Source organism: Micropterus salmoides, unplaced genomic scaffold (genome assembly GCF_014851395.1).
Source record: "Micropterus salmoides isolate LMB-PRFRI ecotype aquatic unplaced genomic scaffold, ASM1485139v1 Ms_hic_scaffold_15, whole genome shotgun sequence".
NCBI lineage: Eukaryota > Metazoa > Chordata > Actinopteri > Centrarchiformes > Centrarchidae > Micropterus > Micropterus salmoides.
This window is the reverse complement of record NW_024040596.1, coordinates 28,320,547-28,345,474: the sequence shown is the minus strand read 5'-3', so window position 1 is coordinate 28,345,474 and position 24,928 is coordinate 28,320,547. Positions and strand designations below refer to the sequence as shown.

Genomic DNA, 24,928 nt, shown 5'->3' with positions numbered 1-24,928 from the left:
ATTACCATAAAAGTGAGTTTTTGGGATATGGATGAAACCAAGTAATGATGACGTAAGTACCCGTGCTGTCAAGTTTGTATGGAGGTTTTAATTTTTAATAGCAACTGCTGTAGTGGAACTGATTTGTCTTAAGAGTATGTGTTACGTCCCCACTCTCTAGGGGTAGGAGAGACGTAAACATAAACCAGATGGTTTTGGTATGGGTGGAAAGATTATTTATTAAACAGTCTGGTACAGACAAAAGGTCAAACAGAAAATGGGCAATTGGGTGCTGCATAAAACAAAGAACCAAATATAACAAAAAGAGATCCCTCCTAAATGAGGGATTACTAAACTACTTGCAAAAGAATAAACGAAACCTCTCTAGCCATTGTTCAAAAGCAAAACACAGGGAGCGCAGCACCCCTAAACCTAGTGTATCAAACACAAGTATTTGCTAACAGGTGCGAGTGATCAGTGATGAGCTTCCCCTAGCCCAATTCTGTAGACCAATACTGGGATCAGCCCAGGTGAGTTACCAACTCTCAGTAACACACAGATTTAACAAACAAAGAAATGGTTGTTTCCACTGAGGACACGCACACACAGAGTTCAAAGTTAGGACCAGCGTCGGGGCAAACTACATGGCAAATGGTAGCTGCCTCGACCCAGCAGCAGACCAGCCTATTTGAGAGAGAAGGCACGAAGGCGGTCCTGCAGGCAGCTTGGCGATTGGAGAAGGGTTGGTGCGCCGCTCCAATCAGGATCGTCGGATGTGGAGGCGGGATCAGCCAGACTTGCCGAAGACCAGCCAATCCCCCGCCTCACAGTGTAACACATGTAGGGAGAAACACAGCAGCAGTGACACCCTGCCCTTGGCAGCCGTAACAGTATGGAAAGTAGATAGAGAGAGAGAGTTGCAAATGCTGGTGAAATAGAGGCTAGACCGGACCTGAGGTCAATACCTGGTCCCTAAACCACGAAAGACTAGTAGAGAGCTACTGTGGCTGGACATGTTACCAGTAACAGGCTAGCACAAGTCATCAACCACAGCCAGTACCAGAATACGCGCTACTAACCAGACAATGACATAGTTTATTCAAGAGTTGTATTTGTACCTTGCGACTCCTGTCTCACAACTGACTGCGGACCATTCCCCTTCTGTGGAACAGTTCACACTCCAGCAGCAAATGGTCATATAAAATTGTTATGGTTTTAGGTTTGAGTTTTTTATTTTTTATTTTCTGTTTTAATTTGAAACCATTCTCCCTCATATGTCTTGTGTTACTTCACCTCCTTGTGTTGTCTTTACCTGTGTCTAGTTATCCTCCCCTCACTTGTGTATATAAGTCTGTGTGCTCCCCTTGTCTGTTGACATTCCTCCTTGTCTTGTCAAGAGTTCCAGTCTTTTTCCTGTGTTTTGGACTTGTTTGAACTTATTTGTTGGATTCTGATTCGTGCTTGCACCCTTTGGAATTGTTTTGCCTTTTATGGACTGTCTACCTGGCCATAAGACAGTCTACCCTTTTGATTTATTTATTGTTGTTTTTAAATGTATTTTTAGGCCTTTTGTCTTTATTGTTGATGGACAACTGAAGAGAGAAATGTGGGAGAGAGGGGACGACATGCAGCAAAGGGCCGCAGGCTGGACTCGAACCATGGTGAACTAACTAAAGCCCCCTTTTTAATTTATTGTTAAAACTATTGAATTGAATTAGCTCTTTCCCCTTGTCTTTATTGGAGGCCTATTCCTTGTACTCCCTGGATCCTATGACAAAAATTGGACGAACAACTAATAGCTTCCTCCATTTTGGGCTCTGCAGCTTTCTATTCCCTCAAAGGTCAGCACCGACAGCGCAACTTTATGTTTCACTGTTGTAAATGCTGGTTTGACAATGTCCTTAGAAACAGGAATGAACATCGGTGCCATAAAATAGTACACTTTGAAAATGATAGCTATTCAAAACGCTCAGTCAATTCACGCTGTTTTGACTTTCATCATGCTGAGGTACCTCATGGATCAGCAGGGAAATATTTTGTCCCAGCTGTTATCTTCATCTCATCTGCATAGTTATGTTATTAAGGCTCCTCATGCTACGCTGCCTGAGCTCAGTGTTGCCAGATTTAAATCAGACAATCACAGCTTTGAACACGTCCACCCAAAAGCTTTTTTTACTCACCCACTCAAAAAAAAAGTATCCCAGCTCTGCCAACATTGTCTGAGCTGGTGTTTTGAGCTGAGAGTGCTGAGAGCTCATGCTACTCTGGTATACCAGCATAATCTTTCTGGGAAATCAAAGGCTTCCTCCACATCTGAGAAGGTCAGAGACAAAGGGGAGGTTGGGCAGGTGTTTAAGTTCAAATCATGTGAACCTCAAATACAGTAAATAAATCTGTAAAATGATGCTGCTTTGTGCTGCAGAAATCCTCTCTGCAGACTTCATACACCTGCTAACTGACGGACGGAAGTACCGATCTTCATACTTTGCACCCACACAGCTGCTGTCCTGTTTCACACCACAGAACCAGAACATGAAAATCTGTTTCCTCCAGATGGACGCATGACACTCTGCCTCCTGTCAATCAGCTGACTCCCACAGTAAGCAATGGGAATCTCTTCCTGGAAATAAACATGCTGCCATACACACCCGACTGTTGTATCTATGACTTTATACTCACTTGTCTCTGTCAGCCAGGACAGCATGTTGAAACTGAAGTTTTTGTATTTATAAAGGTTTCCACAACACAGTAAAACTTTAAGAAAAAATAATCTCATTTTATTGCTCAGAGATGCTGAGTGGGCATGAAGTGGCCACTCCAAAGAGGGCTCGTATCAACACCCACGCTCCTGGTACATAAACTGATGGACAGAGAGATGAATGGGTGGATGGATATTTTGTGCAGGGATAATAGAGGGATAGTTTGAATGTTTACAACAGAGGAGGCTGACAACAGGGAGACATAAAGACTCGGCGCTGCGGCCAGGCATCGTGCAGTTGTCACGGTAACCAAACACCTTCCTGTAAACGGGATGAAAATTGTTTTAGTTGCCATGGTTACAGCTGGAGCTGGAGACAGGGAGACGGAGCGAGGGAGAACCAAAAGTTCAAGATTGCAGACATTTAAAAAGGTCCAGTGTGTAATATTTAGGAGGATCTATTGACAGAAATGCTATATAATATCCATAACTATATTCAGTGGCGTATAAAGACCTTACATGATGAACCCTTATGTTTTTATTACCTTAGAATGAGTCTATCTGCATACACTGCAGGGCCTCTTACATGGAAGTCGCCATGTTGCATCATTATGTTTCTACCTCTTACATGGAAGTCGCCATGTTGCATCATCATGTTTCTACCTCTTACATGGAAGTTGCCATGTTGCATCGCCATGTTTCTACAGTAGCCCAAACGGACAAACTACACTACAGAGCGCATTACGTACGAAGAAGAAGTAATGTTATTAGTAGTGGTAGGCCTAGTAGTTTTTGATTTATTAGAAGTAAGAAGAGCGTGTCGGAGCGTGTTGGAAAGGGAGGGCTGAGCGGTGACTGATGGTGCATTCATGTGGTGTTGGAATAATCAGAATTATTTCCTCCTTAAATATCTGTTGCAAAAAGAGAAATAAAGTGCACATGGAACATAAAGAAGTATACAGAACTTTGATTTGTGCAAAATCACGTATTGCATATATATATTTTGCAAACATGTAATGTGTAATATGGTTATAACAGTTAGTTTGCTGTCCATGTAGAGTGAACTAGATGTCTGCGTGTTGTTTATATGCTCTGATAATACTAATCCAACACATTTTTGTAGTAGCGTCCATGTTGAGTCCACATTCTGACTTAAGAGCACATGGGACCATCCGAGGAGCATGTGAATGCACCGCGAGTTGTAGTGGCAGTAATAGACATAGTAGAGTTGCATTATAGTAGTATTAACTGGGGTGATAAGCCCTGCTGCTATATATTTAATGACAGAGAGGGCTTCAAGTTGAGTTAAAATTCATTAAAGTACAAACTGTGTCATGATGTTTGATATATATATTACTGGTCTGCAGTCACATCAGGTGACAGGTTGGGTCCACTGCAAAAACATCCACATTTGATATTTCAAAGCAGTGCAGATTGCCGTGTGTGAACAGGTTTGTCGACCCAAACACAGGACACCGGAGCAGAGCGGGTTCAGTTGAGTGATTTATTATGATCATGAGTTCAAAGCAAATCCAAAGAAAACAAGGTGTAACAAAGATCCAAGAACCAGGCAAGGTTAAGCAGGAACAAACCCATTCGACTCAGGCGGCAGAGCAACAACAAGCTACACTAATCCGACACTAATCCGAGCGGGGAGTGAACATAAGAGGTGGATCACATCAAGGTAAAAACAACAGGAAGCAAAACTAGACACAGACAGCAAACATAGATACCTTCAGAGTAAAACAGTGAACAAGGCAAGACACAGGCACATGGAGTGAACAGACAGGGCACTCATAGGCAAAATGTAACTTGACACGAGATGAACACCTGAACAAACCAAGACTATGATGCAGAAACAAATGAGGACACAGACAAAACAGACTGACGAGTGGACTAAAACTCAAACAAATGGAAGAAACAGAACCCAGAATACTTGTAAAGCCTAAATGGAAAACAACAAACTAGTAACAGATCGAAGAACTAAGACACAGAACTAAAACACAGAACCAGGACTACACACTGAGACATGAACTAAGATGAGGACAGGGGTCGAACAGGGACGGTGAAAACAGAACTAGACCAAACATAAAATCACCAAAAGAATAAACAACACATGGGCCATGATAATTTGTTCAACCATAAGGACTTAAAGGACCAGAGTGTCTTCAGTTATGTATATATATATATATATATATATATATATACATATATATGTATGTATATGCTAGACTGGCAGTTCAAGTAGTTCTTATCCCAAGTGATGTTTCCAGCAGCGCAGAAGTAAACAGAGCTTCAACTTAAGAAAAACTACCAATACAACAATATAAAAATACTCTGTAAAAGCCCTGCATATATAACCCACTTATGTAAAAGTACCAAAGTGTTAAATGTACCTCAAGTATCAAAAGTACAAGTACACATTCTGCAGAAATGTAGATGATATATTACCATGTGTTACATTATTGTTAATACCCATGCATCAGTGTTAGAGAAGCACTTGTTTGAACTACTTTACGTACAGTTAGCTAGTTTTAAAGTAACATTATGCAGTAATATTATCTTAAAGGAGATCTATTGTACTGCATTTCCATTCCTATATTGTAGTTCTGTGATTCCTGTATGGCAAACTTATACTAGTTCTTCATGTAGGCCTTCATTTCAGCCTCTGTCTGAAACAGAGGTGGAAAATAATGATTTACTCACCTTTTTTGAGTACTTGTACTTTTTGAAGCAGTTTTTTAAAATCTGTAATATTATTTTTATTTAAGTATGTTTTGTTTAAAGTATTGTACATTTTCAATTACATCCGTGACTGAGGTGCAAAAAGGTGCAAGGAAAAACTCGTGACCACTTTGGCTTCAAGTGCAAGAGAACAACAGCTTTATCATGATACAGTGTAAGCTGTGAAAAAATGCTTGTTGGCATTAGTAACCTGCTGGTAACTAGTTATTTATTAAACTAACTGCTAGCTGCTAGCTATATAACTTGAGTTGATGTTAGCTAACTTATTACATAACACACGTTAATGTAAGTGCTTCTGCACTGGTTGCTGTCTAGCTTTGTTGGCTAGCTCGCCACCCAAGTTTCAAGCAATTTTATGCTGCTGCAGGTGGAGATCCGCAGATATGCCAGCAGGCAACATAACTGGGCTCAGCAGCCGCTATGGACGTAACATTAGCTAATGGCAGAGGCGAAAAGACCGAAGAGGACGCAGATGAAGGAAGCGGAAAAAAGAGAGAGACCAAGCACTAGGCTGCTGGACGTTGGAGAGAGCTTTGTGAAATAAAAGTCTACAGGACGGCAAGCTGGCCTTCTTTCTGATTGACTAGTCTGTGATATTGCTTTGTCTGGTGTTGTCGCACCTGCTTTGGCTGTTAGCAAAGTAATTGACTACTCCGAGTTTTTGATCAAGAAATGCATGTGTACAGCTGTGACTTACACTAGGGGAGCCAAATAACAGTTATTAGTTCTAACTATTTTAATTAAAGTAAGCCAGTTTAGTTCAGGGGTTCCCAACCTAGATGCCGGGCCCCACGAAGGGTCCCCACATAAATATGAGGGGCTGTAAGAAAGAGATAGAGAGAAAGAGGAAGTTCTGCTGCAGAAATCACTTTTTTGTTTGTTATTTAAATGAAAATGAAGTCTAGAGGTGAAATGTCTGTTTGGTGAAACTGCTAACAGCTACTGCTATAGTCCAGTACTTCAGAGACTAAGAGCTTCCTTTGTGTGTGTGTGTGTGTGTGTGTGTGTGTGTGTGTGTGTCTTACCTCTGTGATGTACTTTTATATTTCTGCCTGTAAACAAAAACAAAAACAGAACAGTCAGTTATATTAACCAATCACACGCTGTGTTCAGACAGTCCTAATCATAAACTGACTCCATATTCCAGTGTGAATACAACCTCTCTTTTTCCCCCAAAACACGGAAGCCGGAGGAAAATCTTTTTAGTTAACATTGTTTTATCAGATTAATATTGACTTGTCCAAATTGTCTGAGAATATGAAGCCTAATTATATTATCGTGTTTCGCAATGGTCTCATGCTGATGATGAATTCATCGTGTGTGGCTGAAGACTACTGCTGTGCTGCAATGAACACGGAGGACAGATAATGAGGAGTATTTCTAAATATGATGCTGTGATAGCAAATCATGATCATATTGAGGCCATGGTTTACATCATGTAGTTTGTAGGTTTTTTGTCATATCACCTAATCAGGTAATAGCTAATGAGAGATTATAAAACTTGCAAGAATAACATTTATTGCATAAGATATTTGCAAATTACTGTTTCCCAACAGCTTAGCTGAACAGACTCCCACACAAGAATAGAGCCTGGAGCAAAGCGACAGCCACAAGGGCCCAATTTCTCCTGAATGTGAGAACAGGTTAGGCATGATGTTGAACTGATAAAACTGTTTGGGGTCCCCAGCTGGGAAACATGGTTCAACATAATGAATTTCTATCTGCTCTACAGCTGTGATTGCTGTTGACAGTACACATACTGTTTGTGTGAGTCCACACTCAGGTGCATGAGAGGTTCCACGGAATATGTAACAATGGCCATGTTTCCATCTTATTGTCATGCGAATTTTAAGCAGACTTTTGAAATGTTGCAAAAAAGAAAAAAGAACATGTGAATTAGGTGCGTTTCCATCAGCTTCGGAGCAAATACACCAGGCAACAGCAAGTCAGTAGTTTACACATGGCTGTAATAAACAAGACACATGGATTCCAAACCAGAAACAAAACCAGTCACATGGACCCCGAGGACCATGGGTCTGAAAAAAATGGAGAGATATCTTCAGGAATGCGTTTCAAGAGGGCAAGTTGCACCAGCCACGTCTCCGCGTGTAATGGGAATATCAGGCAAGATGCCGACAGTGGAAACAGTTGATCAGATGTGAGTTACAAGGTCAGAACTTATTCGGGAAAAGTGTTTCCGTCTCCCATTTAGTGCATTAACTCTTATTGGACAAAGGCAAAACCACCTCTAGCGAGCGTAAAACTTTTTTGCAAAATTAAGGATTGTTTTGTTTCCATCAACCTTTTCTAATGCGACACTTCAAAATGCGCATAAAAAAACAGTGATGGAAACACGGCTTATGATTCATGGTCTTCTCTGTATTTTGTCAAATGTGCATGCCCACTTAAGTACTTTTCTACAGATATGTGCTCTGTCTAAATTTGCGCCCTTCCATACTTACACTTGCAATCTTGAGTGCCTAAGTGTGTTCACACTGGCAATTATGTCAAAATGCAGTGCACTATAAGCACCTAATGGTGTTCTCACAACAGCCAAAAAGTTGAGTGTGGAATGCTGGACACTTCTCACTCTGAAGGGTCGCCATCTTGCCTACATAGCGGGAGGCGAGGGACCACCAATGTATATTTAAACTTGTGAAAATGGCAGCCGAGGAAGCTTCAATTGTTGCGATCATAAATGTGAAAGTATGTTCATTTTTATTCAGTTTAAAAAATTTTATTGAAGTCAATGGAGCGAAACAAGCCTGCAGATGTTTTACCGGGTGACAATTGCGGTTTAATGTTGGTGATACCCACCCCCTTACAATTCACCATTAAAATGAAGAAGAAGAAGAAGAGGTCAAACACTACACTTTAGAAATGTATGCACTACACAAGTATGTACATAGTGTATGCGGAGTACTGCATGTTAGTATACTTAAGAACAGCTTAGGTATAAATAAGGTCAGAAGAAAAGACTATAAATATTAAAGGAAGTGGGGTCTGTGGGTCCCCAAACAAAGAGGAAACACAAGAATTCACATCCATCATGGTCATGGCTCACTGGTGACTCATAAATAAACAAGCCCCTCCAGGATGTAAATATGTACATCAGATATAAAATCCACAAGCTGAAGATGAGCATTTCCATTCGGGTCTAAAAATGAGCCAATCATGGCTCTGGAGTCCGACCCTGAAGGCTAATCACAGCTCTGACACGTCTGAGCTTTGAGACAGCAGGAAGCTGTTATTTCATGGTCGAGTGGTAATTGTACACTGACCCATGTGGGTGGATCAGTGCTGATTACAAAGCGGGGTACGGCATGGTGAGCAGAGCCAGGGTGCAGGCTGCATTGTGCTTTTGGTTAAAAAAAAAAAAAAAAAACACCAGCAGTGACAGGTGAGGATAGTTTCTGGAGAATGACTCACCACTCTGTCATGACTTTTCCAGGCTGATGCCTTCAGTGAAATAATTAGCATTCGCTTTCTTTACTTTCCCGTCCTTGTGCTGATATGTTTTGCATCCTTGAGTATTATTAATATTGCGCATGTAAAGTATATTTTATTCTTAGATGTATTATATCTCAGCATGGTTCTGTTTGTGAAGCACCGCCACAGGGTGCGTTTCGCACTTTTTTAGCGGTTTAAACTCCATCTACACCGCCTACATCAAGACCAAGCGCCCTGGCCTGAAGAGAAAACAGAGCATCTATTAAAATGCAGCAGTCTGATAATATAATAACACACACACACACACACATATATATATATATATATATATATATATATATGTGCACATGAAAGCAACTTGTATTCTATTGATTTGGAGTCAAACTTTTGCAGTTAAATATTAAATCCCTTCAAGCAGAAACAAGAATGCAGAGCATTAATAACACTCTGGTTTCTGCTGTGTTTCAGTTACTGGAGGCATTAGACTGGTCTCTACTGTTTCTACTGTCGTAACCGAACTGGACAGTTTCATCTTTGTTTCATCTCACCAAAGCACATTGATTTAAAAAAAGATTAAATAAGAAAAAGGCAGTAGGAAACATTCTGTGTATAACAATAAATAAAAAGAAAGACCCAAAAAAGTGTCCCCTCTCTCTCTCCTCTTACTGTATCAAAATGCTCTGCTGTTACCACGGAAACTAGGTAGGAAGACAAAAAAAAATCTGAACACTTAGTTGTTTTCCCTCCAAACAGCACAGACCTCTGCTGTTTGTTGAGCTGCATCTACAGTTCATCTATCAGGGATAATTAATACGATGAATAAAGACACAAGAGGGCACTTTAGTGTTTCAAGCGCGCGCGAACACACACACACACACACAAACACACACACAATATGAAGCAGCTGTTTTTGTGATGATGAGCTGAACTGACTTTGTCATTTGCCTGCACTTCCATTAATTTAGATAAAACATGGTGGGAACACTCAAATAATTGACGTCAGGGCCGGCCTGTGACAAAATGTCAGGGTGCACCGCAAGAGAGGGTTTTCGACTCAGCCCAAATCAACTCCACCCAGCTGATGCAACACCAGCAATTTTAATCATGTGCACCTTGCGCAGCCTTCCTGTTTTGGACTGTGAGCTGCACTTTAGCTGCTGAAGTTAATGTGTGGATTTATGGTGAGAGTTCTGCCTGATCAGTAGTGTTTCTAGGAGGTTTCGGTTTCACATGCACCATGCAGTCCCAAACTGTGTCGGCCTAACGGTCTGAAGGGGATAGGCTATATACCAGCGGATCAATAACCTAATGCACAGCAGAGTAGAGGCCAGTTAGACTTGAAAATATTATGAATTCTCATTAAATGATGACGTTAGTCTCGTAATATTGCATTTTTTTCTGGAAATGTCAGAGAACACATATATGTGGGAGATATTCTTAATGTGCAGAAAGTTTTAAACATGAGCAGAAAACCTGCTGAAACACAGGAGATATTAAAGTGCAGGAATTTCTAACTGAATTAAAATGAATACATTTATCATTGAGATTAAAAGACAAGAGGTTATTTCCCCCAAACGGAGACTCAAAAGAGGAGGGAAGGCTCAGCATGTGTACTGACTCAGCAGGGATTTCATTAAATTAGGAAAGTTTATCTACAGGAGAAAATATATTTAAAAGCAACAGAATGCCTGAAAGCCTAACTGCATTATATTCTATTAAATGTTAATATTTTGAATTGTCACATACTGCCTGAATATTGTGTTTTCCTTTAGATATATATATATAGAGAGAGAGAGAAATTTTCACCAGAATGCAGGAGTCTTTGATGCTTAAAATTCTCTAGGGGAAGGCTCCCAGGCATTCCTCTTTATTTGTCTCCTCCACCATTTAAACTAAACCAGTGCTCTTGCATTTCAGGAAAATTACCCCATAAATTTACTACAAAGCAAGAAAATAGTATCTGGGTTGACACACAGTTTATGTGGGGAAACATTCCCAGATCCCAGGTTAGGTTTGGTCTCCCAGTTTAGGCTATGATGTGGAGTTTGACAAGGCTTTGTGGAGGCGGATCACACTTCATTGTGGACCATGACTATTGAATTGGCTGTTTATGCTAAAATTGTGAGTTTGGCTGCTGAATTCTTTTAACAATTCCTGAGGATTGAGAAGTGATGACCCCAATCCCTGTCAGGGCCGGCTCTGATTAAAGTTACTTACCGGTACATAATGTTTGTAACATATCTAAAAAGAATCCAGGCTTCAGATGGACTTTTTGTTTCACAAGGGAAACTAACACCAGTCTCCTGGGTCAATGTTTCTGACCCTTTTCCCTGTTTAACTATGATGCTAAAGTTTGCCATGTGCGTTGGGGCCTCAAATTCAACTACAACCATCCACCATATTTAAAGCTTGAGTAGGTAACGTTGGAGAAACAGCTGGCCTCTCTCCAAAGCCACTCCCCCAAAACACATTGTTATGCACAGTGAGTGCACAGGCAGAGGGCGCGCAGGTAGGTAGCCAAGTAGGTATACAGGCAAGTAGGCCAGCCAATTGTTTCATCATGCCGAATGTCCACCAACAGCCACAGATCTTTTTTCCTGAACATTTTATTGATTGATTGCTGTCAGGATGTAAAGAATTTCAACAAATATAACACAAAATATCATTAGCTGCTACTAGCATAACAAACCAATATCTCCTACCCAACCATTGGCGGCAAAGTTGGCGTCAGGTTTTGACAAGGAAGATTGTATATATTATTGTAGGAGTGCAACAATAAATCACTGGAGTTAATCAGTGTCAGCCAATTTGATACGAGCACAGAAAAAAAAAATGTTTTTAACGAAGGCTTTCTGTTATTAATCTCCTCTTAAAAAAGCAAACAAAACAAAGCTCCTCTAAAGCCGCAGAAGACATGAGCTAGTTCTCATAAAGACGGAGTTCCCCCTGAAGTGCTGATCTAAAAGTTATGTCGCTATAGTAGATGAGTTTCTGTGGTAAATTCTGCGTTTTTATTTTTACACCTTCACAGTTTCTCTCATTGAATCACTGCTGACCAATAACACATTCACTTGCCAATGTTTATTACAGGATTTGGCAAAATTAAACACTTCTCTTGGCATCAACTTCTTTAACCAACACACCAACTTCTGCTGGTAAATCTCTTGCCCTGATGCCAACTAGTTACTAACACAAGATGCTGTGTAGCGAGTAGGGTCTGTTAAACAGAACAAGAGTTGCCAAAGGGGGTCATACATTTGTGTGTGTATTTTATGAAAATTATACCATGCACATCTCATTTCACTGCTGCGAGAAACTTTCATTAAATCAAAAATGGCAGGTGACTTTTTTTCTGCCATAATGTGATGAATGAGACAGCAGTGATATGTCTGACAAATGGTTACATTATAAGATGTAAATTTATGAACTAGTCGGAGATACACTGTACTGTGCAATAAGAAAGTAAATATACAGGTTAATAGATCATATTTATTAACAAAATGCAAAGTGTGTGAAGTGAAATAAGTGAAAGGAAGAAAAATCTAAATCAAATCAATATTTGGTGTGATCAGCCTTTGCCTTTAAACAGCGTCAATTATTCAAGGTACACTTCCACAAAGTCAGGGGTTTTGCAGATATATCACCCGGTGTAAACAATTAAACAATTACACCAAACATCATCATGTTTCTGAACCATTGGTTTGTGTGTTGTCTATGTTTTTATGTGTTCTATGCAAGCGGGAATCTTCCAGTCAGCAAACTGATTTAAGTCCCTAAAACCTGCATTCTATTGAACGGCCAGCAGGGGGCGACTCTTCTGGTTGCAAACAGAAGTCCGGTTCCATTAGAAATAATGGTAAAATGACCCTACTTCTAACCGATTTATTAACACAGTAAACACTTTCATAATGAGTTTATGGTCTCAGTCACTAGTTTCAAGTCTTCTTCAGTACAGCATGATGTTCATTTAGTAAATTATGGTTGCAGCGAAAGCCTGTCACATACAACAACCGGTCCTCACTTCGTCTTTAATTAAGTATTCCCAAAACCAACTCTGCCTTTGGTCTTGCTTCTTTCCAATCTGCTGCCGCTCGCGACTAGAACGCTTTGTTAAGTTTTCTTAAACTGGATACATTAATTTTAATTTCATCTTTTAAAACTATTATATCATCTTTGTTCACGGACACTTGCAGTTGCTTCTCTACGTAATAATTTTTGTGTTGTCTACTGTGTGGAGTTTTTAATTGTATTTTATGTAATTGCTAAAACTGTATGTATTTCTAATGTACTGTATTTATGTCAGCCAGGCCGCCATTGTAAATAAGAACTTGTTCTTAATGACTTGCCTGTAAAAATAAATAATAAAAAAAAATAAAAAAAATAAAAAATGGTCTCATTTAGAGAAAAATAAACCAGAAAGCACAGTATGCTTCAGGGCGAGATTATCTGTGATTGACAAGTCGTTACCATGGCGACCTGAGTGATATGTACCCACGGCACTGTGTAAATTTAACCAGCGCTGTTGAAAAAGCTTATTAGGAGTTGGCTGTTCCCTTTCTCTGGTGAGTACATTTAATTTTAAGACTTTTATTTGCTAGACAAAATTGCCAGCCCTGTTAAAATGACAGTTAACGTGAATTACAGATGCACCTAGCTAAGCAAGCTAGCTAGCTCCATACACAGCCTTTAGCTCCACAGTCTCGTCCAAATATGGTCAAGACTGTGGTCGGCCAAAGAAACTTACTGCAGCAGATGAAAGACACATCATGCTTACTTTCCTTCACAATCTGAAGATGTCCAATAGTGCCTCAGCATAGAGCTGCAAAAAACAGTGGGATCCTGGTACACCATCTACTGTCCAGAGAAGTCTGGTCAAAAGTGGCCTTTATGAAAGACTTGCAGCCAAAAAGCCTCCAACACGGAAACAAGGCCACGAGACTCAACTATAGAAACACAGGAACAAACTGGGGTGCAGAAAAATGGACTGGTGTGTCAAACTTTTTAAAATTACACTGCAGCAGAAGGCAGGCTGTTCGCCGGAGGGCCAGAGAGCCGCACAAGAATGAGTGTCTGCAGGCAACAGCGAAGCAAGGTGGAGGTTCTTTGCAATTTTTGGGGCTGCATTTCTGCAAACAGATTTGGAGATCTGGTCTCCTCAATGCTGAGAAGTACAGGCAGATACTTATCCATGCAGTACCACCAGGGAGGCGTCTGAGTGGCCCCAGATTCATTCTGCAGCATGACAATGACCACAAACATACAGCGAAAGTGATGAAGAACTATGTTTAGTGTAAAGAAGAAATAAAAGAATCCTGGAAGTACAGCAGCCACCGAGCCCTGATCTCAACATCATCAAGTCTGTCTGGGATTACACGAAGAGAGAGAAGCAACTGAGGCTGCTTAAATCCGCAAAAGGACTGTGGGGATTTCTCCAAGATGTTTGGGCTGACCTACCTGCCGAGTTCCTTTAAAGACTACGCGCTAGTGTACCTAGAAGAACTAATGCTGTTAACTCGCTTTGCATTTTGTTAATTTATAAACATAATCTATTAACACTTCTATCTTAACACTTCTAACGCGTCTAGTTTTTAAAGCATTCTTACTTTAGAGCATTTTTTTGTACCTTTTGTACAGTACTGTCTGAAAGGTTCATTTTCATTCATCTGATGTTCGTGATCATAACAGAATCATCCAATGTTTCTGATATGAGGAGTGCCGTCTGTGGATGATGAGTCATGGTTCAAATTGACGAGGAAGAGGACTCTCAGGTGGTGAAGTGCTGTACCAAACCCAAAAAAGGACCAATGTTAAAAATAAATCTATTCATGTTTTCACATGTGATGTATTAGATCTCAGATGTGAAATACACCATATGGCCAAACGTATGTGGACAGTCGGACACACAAACACTCCACACATATGTGGTAGTTAAACATGTCATAGAGCATGCTTATTCAGCCTCCACTCCTGATGTCTCCGATTCAGACACCAGAGCATCAGTGAGGTCCAACACTGATGTTTGTGATCAGGTCTGACTCTGAGTCTCTTTTTTGAGCTGCTTTGTGCACGGGGGCACTGTCATGTTAAAACAGGACAAACACAAACTGTTGACACAAAGCAGTTTAAAATATCGTTGTGTGCTTTAGCATTAAAAGAGTGCCGCACACATTTAGCGTTGCACTCCTATAACATTGTCTGACTCGTGATGAAGAGTTCAATAGGCTCAAAATCAATGCAGCAGAACCACAGATGTCTTTTTTCCTATAAAGTGCAACGTGGCTGCAAACAGTTCATTTGGAGATTCAGGTGTGTTACGCCTGTACTTCTGGCACCTCTTCAGCTACCAGTCCACACTCCATATCTCTGGTCCAAGCTACTGCCGCCCCAGTAAATGTTTTTCTTCTAATGTGTGATGTATTTTTCTTTTTGTTTATTTGCAGTTTGGTTTAGAGTGACAGTGTATGGCAAGCTGCTTTAACATTTACTCCTTGACACTTTCTAGTCTCTATTTAAAAGCTACTAATACTTATTTATTAGCTTCTACTTACTAGTAACTATTCCCGTTTTATTACTTACAATTGATTAGGTACTAGTATGTACTTTTTGTGTCTATTATATTAACTATTATTATATAACTACTCGAATAGTTACTAGTAACTGATGAATATCTGAACTGCATTTCAGTGGCAAAAATCTGCAATTAGTAACTAGTAACCAATGGAATAGTCACTAGTTACTAAAAATGAGGTACTAGTATCTATTCAGTTGTTACTAGTAAAACTAGTAACAACTGAATAGTAACAACTAGTTGAATAGTTACTAGTAGCTAATAAATATGTAGCTTTTAAATAGCGTCATGTCAGTTTAAAGGAATAACTGTTAAAACGGCTTGATGATTTAGGGGACATTTCTCTGGGTTTATATCCCGGCAGGTCAGGGCTTTGTGGTTTTTGGGTCGCTTGATATTAGATGATTGTAGAATTTGGTAGCTCTTTTTTGGATTCTGATTATATCGGCCTAGTTCTGCTCTGCAGACGTTGTTTGGGGTTCTTTGTAAATATAAAATTCTGTATGGAAAGATTCATTTGGGTTTTTCTCCCATTTGTCACAATTTGGACCTCTGAGTGGACCTCATATTTCACTCCCATGAATGGCAATTGGTTCTAGGATCGCTGTGAAAATCTTTATTGATATAACAATTTTTACATTGGGATGGCACAGAAAGCTCTCCTTGCTTTGTTCCTCAGACCTTTCACAGCCATGTTGAAGTTTGGCCATTGTGCTCACGCAGGATATTTATCTGCTGCTGGAGTCCTTCTTTTTGTCGGTGATAGGAGGACTAAATCATCTGCAAATAGAAGGCATTTAATCTATGTGTCATGTAGTATAAGGCCAGGTGTTGCAGACTTTTCTAGTGTTGATATATATATTGAAGAGAGTTGGACTCCACGCTCTTGTGAAAAATATTCTGTATGTTTATTACCCATTTGCACTGCACATTTGTTACTTTTATACATTACACTCACTCCCCCCCTCCCCTCTCTCTCTCTCTCTCGCTCCTGTTCCGAGTTTGCTGCATCGCAACGCTCTGCCGTTACCATGGCAACTAAGAGAACAAAAAAGGCTGAAGGCTGTTGCTTCAAAAAATTTCAGACAGATGTGGCGCGTTGTTCCTGCTGCGACGTTCGCCTGTTAGCGTCCGCTGCTGAGAAAATATCTGACAGACAGACAGGAAGCTGTGACCTCATCAAAATCACACACACACACATGCATACACACACACACACACACTCCCTCTCTCTTTCTCCCTCTTATGTTCAGCGATGTCGCACGCCCACAGTTTTCCACTAATTCCCTGTCATCCGTCTTTCCCTCATGCCAGCATCCCCACTCTGATGTCGGTCTGAACACACTGATCTGAAGTGATGCTCACAACATGATCACCACTTATCAATAGTGCCATTACATCATCACCATCAACATGACATCATCAGGCAGCTGAATGTGTTTACTCACATTCCTCTCAGTCGGATCAGGACCTGGTTGTTGTGGTTCTGCTCCACAGCGTCCTCAAAGTCCTGCACCTCCTTAATCTGCTGCGCCTCCTCCTCGCTGTGCTGCTGTGAATCCTCAAACTGCGGCTCCTGTTCAGTCTGTTGCTGCACCTCCGTCTGCTCTTCCTCAGTCTGTGACATCTCCTCGGTCTGCACCTCTTCCTGGTGCGGCTCCTCCTCCTCCTCAGTCTGCTGCAACTCCTCAATCTGCTTCTCCTCCTGCACCTCCTCCTGCTGCACCTCCTCAGTGTGCTGGAGCTCCTCAATCTGTTCCTCCTCCTGCTGTACCACCTCACTCTGCTGCTCCTCTTCCTGCACCAGTTGCATCTCCTCTTCCTGCTGCACCTCCTCAGTCTGCTGGTGCTCCTCAGTCTGTCCTTCCTCCTGCTGCTGCACCTCCTCCTGTTGTTGTTGCACCTCTTCCTCATTTTGCACCTCCTCTTCCTGTTGCGTCTCTTGCTCCTCTTCCTGCTGTAGCACCTCCTCCTCCTGCTGCACCACCTCTGACTCCACCTCCTCCTGTTTTGCATCCTGCTGATGCATCTTCTCCTCCTGCTTTCCCTCCTGTTGCAGCACCTCTTCCTCCAACTGCTGCATCTCCTGTTGCTTCACCTCTTCCAGCTCTCCATCCTGTTGCTGCACTTCCTCCTCCTCCTGAACCTCCTCTGACTCCACCTGCTCCAGCTCTCCATCCTGTCGCTGCATTTCTGCATCCTCCTCTCCCTCCTGTTCCTGCACCTCTGCCTCCTGCTCTCCATGCTGTTGCTTCATCTCCTCCTGCTCTCCATCCTGTTGCTGCATTTCCGCGTCCTTCTCTCCCTCCTGTTGCTGCACTTCTTCCTCTTCTTGCTGCATCTCCTGTTGCTTCACTTCCTCCTGCTCTCCATCCTGTTGCTGCATTCCCTCCTTCTCCTGGTGCTCCTGCTCCTCAGCCTCCTGCACCTCCTCGTTCATCTAGGCGTACAAGTAGGAGGAGGACAAGTATGTAGAGCTTTTTAGTGTTTGTAGAAGTGTTCACAGGTCAGAGTTTGGCGTCTGTGAAGCGTCCAGACGTCTCTCAGACTGACGGAGTTGTGAAAACATCGACGCCGATCGCAGTGGAGAGCGTTTGGGTTTGATGGAACTTCATCCAACTTCCTGCGATGTCACCTCACGGCCCGGCCAATCCAGATTGATGATCTCTGATCCTTGAGAGCGAGTTAAAGGTCACGAGACAAAGTGTAGTTGTGTTAAAAAAAAGTTGAAAAGCAAGAAGAGACTCACGCCATTTTTTCAGTCGATCAGCTGGCGGCTCTCCTTCATCAGTCCACAGCTGAAGAGTTGAGCTCTGCGCTCCGGCACTGCGGCGGCAAAATGATCCAGCTGAATGTCCCAGAGCATCGCCGTAGCAACGCAAGGAGGAAGTCGACCAGCAATAAAGACAGGATGGAGAGAGTGAGAGAGGAGAGAGAGCGAGGGAGGGAGGAGGACAAAGGAGAAGCAGAGCGTTTCTGTGGTAACTCAATAACGGTTGCTAAGAGTGATGGAATCCTGCAGCTGACAGACCGCCCTCCTCCCCCTCCTCCTCCTCCTCCCCCTCCCAAATTCAAACACGCATAACTTTACGCTCTATTCAGATGCAAACAGCAAACATGCATCTCAATCTGTCCTCCCCTCGCTCACCCACTGCGTCTGAGTGTGTGTGTGTGTGTGTGTGTGTGTGTTTTAGACAATGATGATGTAATGTTCCTGAAAATGAGAGTCACAAAAAAACCTCTCCAGTCAAGTGGCACAACCAGCCTTCAGTCCTGCTGCTGGCGTCCCCTGGAGGCTGCAGCGGTTATTACATGGTGTTGGAGGTCGTGGTTTTTAATAGGTGCGTTTCACGTGATGCATGCTGGACTTAACATAAGGCATGCTGGTTAGACATTTTCTCTGACTTTCGCCAGTCCTGCCATGTCACATGACATTATTACTTCACGGGAGCAAGGCGGCTGCAGGTGTCTGAGTCCGGCTGGCGCAGTTGTTTTTCTCTGGCTGCACAAAGTTGGAACCACCTTTTGCTTGATCTCGAGATCAGTCATTGTTCCAAGCTCACGCAGGCAGAATGTGTCCGACTTAACGGCAGTGTTTTTATACCCTGCCCCTGCAGCTCAGACTATCAAGTCGGCGAAAGTTAGCCAAAGTCATCTCGAACGCACCTAATATCTAAAGGGTTCATCCTCTGAATAACAAGAACAGTGGATACCTCATTTCCCATAAAGCAACTCAGTGGTGTCTTGTGTTAAACCCTATTCTGAGTTCCAGACTGCTCAGAACTGGGAAATTTCCCAGGTGAAATATCCGACTTCCGAACAAAAAACATGGCTGACCGTGAAACTATTTGTCAAGCGTAAACACAGTTGCACCCTCAGCTGTGCCCTTGATGTTAATTAAAAGGACTGTCCGTTTAATGAAAACAAGCAACATAAATACACGTTACTTGTTAACTGTGTACCCATCTTGCTACATCAGCTGGTAATCCTCAAAAGTCTGTAAATGTTGTAGGCTAAGCATTTTTAACATTTTCCAGAATAACTTTTGTGCAGAGAAGATGACTTTACTGTAACCAGCTACCTAATAACACTGGCAACATATTTCTATATAAAAATACATGCAGAACAGGTTTAACTATGTGATAGTATGTATTATGTTAATTTAAATACATGTAAATGCACTGCCATTGTTGTGTGACATCATTCAGCTGCTACTCGTGAAGTCGGTACATATTTTTTCTCAGACTTCACAAGTAGGAACGAATTCAAGTGGTGTTCCACTTCCACTTCAGAGGTGCCTGGAACATAGCATATATGCTTGTAATTTGCAATGCAGGCTTTCTGTTTATACATTTGTAGTTTCCAGGCCTAAACCAAAATAACCCTGATGACATCACTATCACATCCTTAGGGTTTTTTTTCCTCAGATTTGACAAAGCTCCTCCTCCTCAGAGTCACAGGAGACATTAAACATACAAGACATACAACTGCTGTCACAGGCTGATTATTTATTTGGACTCTGGCTCAGTGGTGCACAGTCAACACTCAAATGTTAAATTTTGAGTGGACTATTGCTTTGAAAGTGAGTTATTAACAAAAACAAACAAACAAACAAACAGTGTTCCTCTTCAGCATGCAAACAAAGGTTTCCCCAGGCCAGAGCTTCATAATGCCTCATGGAGGGAGGTGAGTGAAACACATTATCATTCAACCCAGTTTCAGCTTCACTCCTCAGGCTGTCACAGCGAGACACTTTACCACTTTGTGTTCACCTCCATGAAATCTTTTTTTTTTATAGCAATAACAGATGCTGCTGGAGCTTGATAGTATTAATTGTCAGCCATTTTAAAAATTTAGTCTTAGTCCTGTGTCAAGAAAAAGTTTTAGTTGACTAAAAGTATTTTAGTCTAGTTTTACTCATTAACCATCATTTTAGTCTTTTCTAAATCATTAGTATAATTTTGATTAGCATTTTGGTCAATCTGCTCGATCCAAAATGGAGATATTTATCATTTCAGTCTTTATTTCACTCCTCTCACATATATAGATAAAATGTTTTGTAAATTTTGAATGTTAGCTTTGTTCTCATTTTTATGACAAAGGACACATTAATCCTTTGCTTTGTCCGATATAATTAGGCACTCTGATTTTTTTGTCCGCCTCACTGAATTTGAAATGGGACCAAATATTTAAGCGCCTCTTTCTCCCTAGCATGTTGTGTTTATCACCAGAGTTTGCATCAGTAACAGTAACGTTTTCCTCACGGCCCAGGTGTCACCCTGGTCGGCCAGCATTCAAAGCACAGGAAGAAAAAAAGACTATATACTAATAATTTAGAGGAAAAAAAAATTGGCGTGTAATATTTTGTCTCCTCATTGTACTGACAAAAAGGGAGAGATATTTTATTAACGTTTTTATTTTACGAATTACATTTTAGTCTCGTCATTTTTCGTCAACAATATTGCATGTTAGGATAGTCGCAGTCAGTGTTTAAGCACATTGTCGCTGTTTGGTCATCGTCTCATTTTAGTCAGGTAAAAAAAAGGTCGCTTACGAATATATTTTGTTTAGTTTCGTCTGATGAAAGTAACACTAGAGCTGGAAAACACAAAAGTTCCACATCCACTGAACAGAGATGGTGTTTCCCTTAAACCAAGTTTGTTCGTAGTCACTTATACTTTTGGTTAAAGAAGGGCACGCAGCATTTAAGCATATTGTTGCTCCTTCTTCCTCCTCCCAGCTTTAAACTAAACCACAGTTTCATAAAGTTTTCTTTAACACAGAACAGAATTCATAATGTCACTAAGAACATTTACAGGAGAACTATTAAAAACCAGCGGTGGAAAGGAGCTAAGTACATTTACTTAAACACTTGTACTTTACATGAATATTTCCACTTTCTGCTACTTTCTACTCTACCTAGATGCTGAGGCAAATTGTACTTCAATACATCTATTTGATAGCTTTAGCTTTATTTTGGTTCTTGCCTGCTTTCTCAGTGTGGACTATTACTTTTAGGTTATTATTATTACTGTTAATTTCTTGAACTGCCTGCCTCATCCTCCATGTAACTACAGCACCCAAGTGTCCTGCTATTGCGCCCAAATCCCTCAATCTCAGTGTCTGTGCTTGGCAAAACTACAACTACCGATTTAGATTAATAATACAAAATATAATCAATAAATAAATCATGATGTATTATTATAGGTTAAGATAAAACTTTGCTGACGATTATCCATTCTGTTGATGCCTGCCGTCCAGACTAAAACGGCAAATCCAAAGACCTAAAACGTAGAAGTTTGAAAACACTGCTGACCCCGTTTTTGTTTTAAAATTATGCTGTAGCGTTTTTGTGCGGACAGGCGAAAAAGGAGGCATTTGAAAACAATGACGCAGACGCATACATTTGGCTTCATGATTGGGTCTTATTAGTCATTCAAAGCAAAAACACAAATCTACTTACAGTGTTTTTGTTCTGGTGTTTTTATTAATATATTTTTTACTTGTGCTATACATGTTGCTGTATTTGCTTTGTGATATCCCCCAGTCTTGCCACTGTCTCAGTTCCACCTCATTGTTAGTCCATGTAAAGAAATCTCTGGTGTGGTTGTTCACAATTGCTGTTCTTTGTCTCTAGTAGTACTTTCTTCTTTCGCAGAATCTTCAGCACACTGCAGAGTAGACAATCCGCTTCCTGTTTACTCCGGCTCTCGCATGCCCATTGAACATGGATGGCCACTAGGTGTGTGTTTTAAGTCATTTCAGAGATCAATTCCGATACGCAGCTAAAACGCTGGTGTGGACGGAGATCGTAGTAGCGTGGATGTAGCCCAGGGCTGCTGAACATAATCACTTCCCTCTCGCTAATACTTCTCTCACTCCACCCCAAGTAAGTCCCCATCCAGAAGGTCTTTTTCCATGACATGTGCCCTTTTTGGACCTAAAAAATGCGTCCGGCCAGGATTTCTAAATAGCCAAAAATGTTTGGGATTCGGCTCTTGCTTTCTACAGTATGCATTCAGTGTGTGCGTGTCTGCATTGATTTACCTTTCTCTTTAGGTCTCTCCTTTTTGCACACCACTGGTGGTCGGTCATGTAGGCCTTCATACAAACATTGGTCAAACTGCATCTTAATCATTATCCTCAGCAACAACACAGAGCAGCAGCTTGCTTGTCCACAGTGGGACATGGCACCTGAACAGCGTAAAAAAATGCCCAAGCGTAGTTCTTGACATGGGCCTGTACTCACCGGTACGCAGTAGCGGCATTTCTAGATTTTACTCTTTGGCATACCGGGACTTTTTCTTGCACACCAGCACCCTTTTTATATACAGTCTATGACCTTTTTATATACAGTCTAAGCACTTGTCACAAACTGCCAGTCCTCTTGGGAGTCGTGTGCGTAAAGTTGCTCATCAATGTCACTTTCCGTGAACTGACCAATCATAGCCTGGATTAAAATACACATTGCCATGGTGCCACCAATTACTTGAACCTTCCAACCACTGCAAGCGTCCGTCTGCCTTATGCCCCAACTGTACTCTTTTTCGAAAACCAAAATATGGACACTCTCCTACTGTACAAATCATCCTACTGTTGTACACCCAAGTTATGGGACAAGCAGCATGGTAGCATCATGTTTCACAAATGATTGTCATTCACAAATTGCATATAACTTAACAAGTCCTACAGGACTTTCGCATGCTCATGTCAAAAGCTATGTTCATTTGGACTGAAACTGGGAAACAGAAATATCTGGGCCCAGATGCCGACACTTAAACAGAAGAGGTATTAGTGGTGATATTTTAATAAGACAAACTGTGAAATTTACAGTGATGGTGATGCATACCAAAACAAAACAATGTACATCCAGAGACAAATATATTATAGTCCATAAATCCACAAGCCACAAAGGAACAAAACTGGAACACGAGACATGAGTACCAACACAACAGTAGAAACACTGGTTGAAACAATGAACAACTAACAACATGAAGACAACAACTTACAGTATATACACAGGAGGGGTGACGATAACAAGTAGGGATGTCACGATACCAGAAATTTAGTAGTCGACACAAATACCAGTTAAATTCCACCAAATTCGATACCAGATTAAAAAAAACTAAAGAATAAATCCTCTGTACTTCAGCATATACTAAATTATCAGGTATAGCTCAATAACTGTAAAGTGCCAGCAGTAGTTTAAATTTACTGACATGGTAACATTATATTAGTCGAAATATTTATTTAAAACGCTAACATTATGAAGATGACACAGACTTAACGGTAAGGACAGCGGCCTACTATGACGAACTATGTTTACATTATGTTAGCCTAAACACTGTATCCCTTAGCGGTTAGCCATTGCAAATGTTATATGTTACATAGTTGGTCAGCTGACACAGCAATGCCAGCTGTCTGGTAATACAAACGCAACGCAAGTAACTTACTTCCAAACAAGTCTCGTTGTCGCTGCAGCTGCACTTGTTGCCATCTTCCGCGTGTTGGAACCACCGTAAACATTACCTACAGTACCTGAAAAAATGAGTACCGACATATTTTCAGAATTGTTGTATCGACTTGGTACCAAAGTATCTGTTGTTGTGACATCCCTAATAATAAGGTGAAACACATTAGGCAATCAGGGAGGAAGCAAAACAACACAATAGAGAGCCGAAGTCCCTCCCCTTCTGGTGGACCACCATGGGACATTACTTCGGAAAAAATATGCACGGTAGTCAATGGCAAGAGACAACTCATTTTTTGGACCTGTTTGAATTGTGCTCTGAATTATACATATGATGATGGTTGATGTAAAACTGTTGCGGTATAAGACTGTGAAAATACATAATTACAAAGACCACAAACGCAAAAGTCGCGGATGTGATATTACTTTTTCTCTCAATGACTGAAGCTAACGTTACGAAGCTAACGTGAAAGAACTTCCTTGAAAGGATGATGTGATACATTGCAATAAACGTTAGCTAGCATTACCGCACAACAAGTTCGTTGAACTGTTTTCACACAAAACGACATGTAACTTTACTGATTTACAACAAACTGTAACTCTTTTGACGAACAAAATCATCTTTTAAATTGATAAACACCATATGTGTAATTCAGGGCACAGTTCAAATAGGATAAAAAAATAAACTCTCTCGCCATTGACTACCGTACATATTTTTTCCGAAATAAGGTTCCATGGGCCGGAAGCAGAAGCTAGTGACTTTGGCTCTCTATGACACCAGGGACAGAACAATTTCAAACATGTAACACATTAAACACTGAAATTATGAAACACCAAAATCCCAGAACCGTGACATGTTCTCTGGTTTGAACTTTCCTCATAGTAACTTTTTAAAATTTCTCTTCTACAGATGGCAGTCAGTGAGGGACACCAAGCTAAGGGTTGTTATTGTACATTTCAACTCCCCTCCTCTGTGTATGTGGCAAAAAAGCTTTGCATATTAAGAAGGTTTTTACCA

General features: G+C 41.0%; 1 protein-coding gene across 1 annotated transcript in view; it reads right to left on the bottom strand.

Annotated features, from left to right (window-relative positions):
• The window catches only part of pde1a (phosphodiesterase 1A, calmodulin-dependent), a 40,515-nt gene extending 22,071 nt beyond the window's left edge, over positions 1 to 18,444 (bottom strand). The window contains exons 1-2 of the mRNA XM_038721426.1: positions 16,889 to 18,444; positions 6,448 to 6,474 (exon numbers count right to left, since the gene is read on the bottom strand). Coding sequence (XP_038577354.1) covers positions 6,448 to 6,474; positions 16,889 to 17,880 — 1,019 coding nt within the window. The 5' untranslated portion in view covers positions 17,881 to 18,444. The remainder of the gene's footprint in view (positions 1 to 6,447; positions 6,475 to 16,888) is intronic.
• Positions 18,445 to 24,928: the final 6,484 nt, after the last annotated feature.